Source organism: Hibiscus syriacus, unplaced genomic scaffold, assembly GCF_006381635.1.
Source record: "Hibiscus syriacus cultivar Baekdansim isolate YM2019G1 unplaced genomic scaffold, ASM638163v2 tig00117034_pilon, whole genome shotgun sequence".
In the NCBI taxonomy this organism is placed as follows: domain Eukaryota; kingdom Viridiplantae; phylum Streptophyta; class Magnoliopsida; order Malvales; family Malvaceae; genus Hibiscus; species Hibiscus syriacus.
The window spans coordinates 1,540,245-1,545,957 of record NW_024063533.1 but is presented as its reverse complement, the minus strand read 5'-3'; the positions used below and the strand labels follow the sequence as shown (position 1 = coordinate 1,545,957).

Genomic DNA, 5,713 nt, shown 5'->3' with positions numbered 1-5,713 from the left:
TTCGTCGATCGATTAACTCAACATGATCTCTCAACTATAGGGTGCTACTTTGTTAAAACTTTCGATTTTAAAATTTATAAAATAGTCTCATGATTATAAGACTTTTTTAAGCCCCATGACTATTAAAAATTATAAAATGATCACATGACTATTCATATGTTTCAAACTCGTCATTTTTCCTTTAAAAAATAGACGGTCGTTTGAGTTGAATATCAACATGCTGACTAAGATATGATAAAATTATATTTTATTAATGTCTACTTGCATCTCTGTTTCTTTCAAGCATTAACTCGATGTCATAATGTTTCAAGAACTAGTTCAACGATATAATGTATATGGAGAGTCGATCCATGAAATGAAGCTCAAATGGTTATGAGATTAAATTTTATCATATCTCAGTCAATAGGTTAACGTTCAGCTTATACGACCTCAATTTATTTAACGAAAAAATGATGATTTTTGTAACATATGAATAGTTTGGTGACAATTTGTTAACTTTTAATAGTTAGGGGACTCAACAAAGAGGACCTTATAGTCAAGGGACCATTTATGTATTTTATCCTTAAATTGTTTTTTTCAAAATTATAAACCATAATTTCATCTCTCATTAATTAATGAACAAAAATGGATTATTTTATAATTTTTTATAATCTAAGTGATCATTTAATAGCTTTTTAAAGTTGAGTGACCATACCAGAAACTTACTAATTGTCAAGTAACCATTTGAATAATTTAACCATTTAGTAAAATACACCGATCATTAAACTTTTGAAAATTACAAAATGATATTTAAATTTGTTAAACTATTACAAAATATAATGATAAAACAATATCAACAACAAGAACAATAATAATAATTGATAAATTCAATGATTATTTTATAATATTGTAATAATTATTTTATAATAATTCAATAAATTTAATAATAATTTTATAACTTTAGAAATTAAATGACTAAAACGATCTTGATCATAGTGTAGGTATCTCTTGTGTACTTTAACCTTAAACCGTTAATAAATCTTTAACTGAATTCAACGACCATGATTTTCCCGATATTCTTCTTTGACCATCTTGAAAGCCAAACTTACGCAGATCTCTTCTTCCCTTCTTACAAATATATATATACCCAATTATTCTTCTATAGTTTTAGCTTATTTTGTGCTTTGGACATGAGGGAAACCATGTCTTCTTGGCCACAGTTTTACGATCAAAATCTTTCTAATCAGGACTTATCGAATGGCGTTAGTGTCATCACATCAGAATCTGTGTTCGGCGACCAGGGTTCCGATCCTTCCGGCTTCGTTAAAACTCCTACGATCACCACGAGCACCGCTCCGGCGAACTCGTTAGGCTCGGGACTAGGCGGTGGATCGAGTGGTGGTCATTTGAGTCCCGAAGGCCGCGTCGGGAAGTCAGCTAGAAGACGATCAAGAGCTTCGAGACGAACCCCTACCACCTTGCTCAACACGGATACCACGAATTTCCGAGCCATGGTGCAACAATTCACCGGTGGTCCGAGTGCTCCTTTCGCAGCAGGAGGTTCTCACCCCAGTGGGGCGAATTTCGGGTTCGGGTTCGGAACCCGCCAATCCCATGTTAACCCTAATAACACCCTCGTGCTTCCTCCCACTGGTTTTCAGCTGCAATATCAACAGCAGCAGCAACAGAATCAATTACTCCACCACCACCCCCAAAACCAGCCGTTTATCTTTTCATTGAACCGAAGCGATAATAATAATCCGGGGACGAGGGAGGTCTTCTTTCAAAGATTGGGCGGTGGCGGTGGCAACCAAAGGGCAACCGTGGAAGGCGGTGGTGGAGTGTCGCAAGGGTTAGTTGGGGAGGGTGTTTCCACACAGGTTCCTGGTTCTAGAACATCAGCCTCGTCCAATGAGAATAGGGTCATGTTTTGAGAGGGACATAAAGCAGAATGTTAGGTACTGACTTGTCTTAGGGACAACTTAAACATTGACTAATGTATATTTCTTAATGTTCTAATTTCTCTCTCTCTCTCCCCCTCTCTTTACAAATATGCCAATTCAATTATTAGCAATTAATTAATGGGGAAGGAGATTCTTGTTTTCAGAAACCATGGGCCTTATTCAGTTTCAGCAAAATTAAAATAAAATTATGTATTATTTTCACTTGAAAATTTAAGTTAAGGATGACTCCCTTATTTCAGGGTCATGACATATTTAAGACTCAATTATGATTTACATAAAAATTTACATATTACTCACCAAGAGTAATAATGGTAAGATTCGAGCTTGACCTTATAAATTCAAATTCTTAAATCCCAATCGCTTATACCAACACAACAACAACAACAACAACAACAAAACCCTATTCCCATATGCAATGAGATAAGGGGAAGGTGGGGTAGTAGGCTGCCCCCAACGCCAGATTGAGAGCAGCTTCCATGGAAGACCTCCGGCAGTAAGAAAATTAAAAATAAAGATAAGATACAATGTCTGCATAAATAAATCAATAAATACATAGTTGAATAGTCTTCATATGCTGTCTTCATATATGCGTCTGTAATGGTTAGTAAATCCCTGCAAATAAATCCCTGCGTAAAAAACTCTGCTTATAGACAGAAACGTAAATCCCGGTTAAATATAAAAAGAGAAAAAATGAAGATAAGGATACACAGGAGTCAGCGATAGCAAGCTACGAGAAGGAATAAAGTCAAATGGTTTAAAACCTAAACTAAGGCAACACTACTCCGTTATCCTAGTTCTAAGCCTTCATAAAATCTAATAACAAAAACGTATAAAAAGTATAAGTCATGGAGATTACTACGAAGGCATTAAAAGGAGACAGAGATGCTACACCCTATGGTTGTGACCCACACTACTCGACTACCATGGTCTTAAGTCTCCATACTTTTCTATCAGAGGTCATGTCCTCGGTAAGGGCTAATTCCTTCAGATCAGATCTCAAGCAGTCTACCCACTTCCTCCTTGGTCGTCCTCTCTTTCTGGCACCGTCGAGTGTAATCGACTCTACCCTCCTGACCGTATCCGACGTTTGTCGCCTAAGGATATGTCCAAACCACCGTAGTCTTCCCTCTCTCAATTTTTCGGATACAGGAACCACCCCCAAGGACATCCTAATTGTAGAGTTTGGTGTCATGTCCCACAGAGTTTTACCACATGTCCATCGAAGCATTCTCATTTCTGCGGCCTCCATCCTCCTTACATGATCCTTCTTGATTGCCCAATATTCTGATCCATACACAGCGCTGGTCTTATTGTCATTCTATAAAATTTTCCCTTAAGTTTTAGAGGCACCTTCTTGTCACACAAAACTCCAGTTGCAGCCCTCCACTTTAGCCATCCCGCCTTTATACGGTGTGTAACGTCATCATCTATACCCCCATCTTTATGTATCATAGACCCAGGTACTTGAAACAATCCCTTGTGGGGAGAACGTGTCCTTCTATGCATACTTCTAGATCTTCATCGTTTTGGTTCCCACTGAAGTTTGAACATAAATACTCTGTCTTTTCAATATTGATCCTTAGACCTTTTTTCTTCCAAAGCAATCTTCCAGGAAGTCAGTCTACTATTCAGTTCAGTTTTTGTTTCAGCAACTAGGACAATGTCGTCAGCGAAAAGCATACGCCATGGAACACCTTCTGGTGTCGCACAAAAGATGTCGTCCATAATCAAGGCGAAGATGTAAGGGCTAAGAGCAGACCCCTGGTGGAGTCCGATTTCCACCGAAAAAGTCTCGGTGTCGCCAACTGTAGTCCTGACGTATGTAGTAGATCTACAGTACATATCACGAATCGCCCGGATATAAGCAGTTTAGATCTGTCTCGTTTCCAAGGTCTTCCATATCGTATCGCGGGGAACACTTATACCAACACTCATTTGGCTAAATAAAATTATGTTTGATATTGCTATAGTCTCATACTAAGTTTCTTCATACTTTGAAAACAAATATGAAAAAGATGATGTGATTATGCATAACATAGGGATGATATAGATTTTAACTTGATTTTGTAGAATTATTTTAAAATTTTAGATTCGAGATAAAATTTATAAAGAAATAACTGAGATTGTTAAAATAGAATTGAATTTAGGGTACAATCATCTCAATATGTACGGAGATAAAGGTATTGATTTCCTTATTCTTCTTATGTTTTATGTGTATATTAAGATAGTTAGTAGTTAATTTAATGATTAAGATAAGATAAAATTATATTTTATTTGGTATCTATAAGTATCATCATCATTTTCAAGAATTGGCTCGACGACATAATATTTCAAACATTGATTTGATGAACAAATACTCAATACACAAAATACAACTCAAGCGATTCTAGGATTATATTTTATCTTATCACAGTTAACAGATTAACGTCTAGCCCAAACGACCGTCAATTTTTTAACAAAAAATTATGAGTTTGGAATATATGAATAGTTTATTGATAATTTTGTAATTTTTAATAGTCGAAAAACTCAATAAAATATTTCCCTATAGTCGAGGGACCATTTATGTATTTTAATATTATTTTATTGAAAGTAAAAAAGGGTAAACTACATATTCATTCATCCGACTATTTGATTAGTTTTGTTTTAGTCACTCAATTATTTTTTGTTTTAAAATCACATATAACATTACATTTTGATTTTATTTTGGTAACCCATCATTAAAAAATTAACATAAATGCCAACATGACATTTTTGTTTTCAATGATGATGTAACATTATCTTATGGTGACACATCAGCGTCACCGTTAGTTTTTTAACAACGAGTGACCAAAATAAAACTAAGACGTAATATTATGTATGACTTTATAAAAAAATTAGGTGATAAAAATGAAACCGCAAGAATAGTTGGATAACTAAGTACATAATTTACCCTAAAAATATAACGCTACAAAAGTTGACCTTTTAAGTAGCTCTTCACCAATGTTATATATATTGATATTACTTTAAAATTTAATGAGTAAATTAAATGCTAAACATAAAACAGATTTAAATGAGTTAATGTCAAAGAGTGTTGGTACAAATGGTTATGATTCAAGAATTTTATTTTATAAAGTCAAATTCGAATCAAACCATTGTCACTTTTAATGGATAATTTATAAATTCTTATGTAAATCTCAGTTATATCTTAGATATCTTATATTAGAGAACTACTCCTGACCTAAATTTTTGTGTAAAAAAAAATAAATGATGTTAATTAATGTTTTTAGCATGGTTATCAAAACCGGACCGGACCGACCGGTTCAATCGGTTGAACCGTGAATCGGTGGCTTGTCCGGTCCGGTTACCTCACAAAACCGGTATAACAATGAACCGGTTGAAAACCGGGGTGAACCGACTGAAAACCGGCAAAACCGGTTTGAACCGCTGGTTCACTTTTTTTTCTTTTTTAAAAAAATTAAACCAAGTCAAATTTGAGTATTGCTGAGCTCGACTCGAACTCGAAAACTTTAAAAGTAAGCTCAACTCGACTAAAAAATTCACGAGCTAAAAATTATTAAGTTCATCTCAAACTCAAAATATAATATTAAACTTGAACTCGAAAAGGCTCGAACTAAAAAAAAATTTAAAAGTTCGATTGAAATCTAAAATTTGAGCTCAATTGAAGCGAAAGAATAGTTCGCTCTGTGCTCACCAAAAGGCTCCATGATTTTGAATGTCAAATTACCTCTATTATTTATAGAAGTAAGTTGAGATGTTCTTCTATGTTTCTT

At 34.7% G+C, this 5,713-nt stretch overlaps 1 protein-coding gene across 1 annotated transcript; it reads left to right on the top strand.

Moving 5' to 3' along the window:
• The first annotated feature begins 1,115 nt into the window (after positions 1-1,115).
• On the top strand, positions 1,116-1,913 carry LOC120196859 (VQ motif-containing protein 22-like). Its single transcript, XM_039198557.1, has one exon. It carries the CDS (start codon positions 1,170-1,172, stop codon positions 1,911-1,913), a length of 744 nt encoding a protein of 247 aa, XP_039054488.1. The 5' UTR covers positions 1,116-1,169.
• Positions 1,914-5,713: the final 3,800 nt, after the last annotated feature.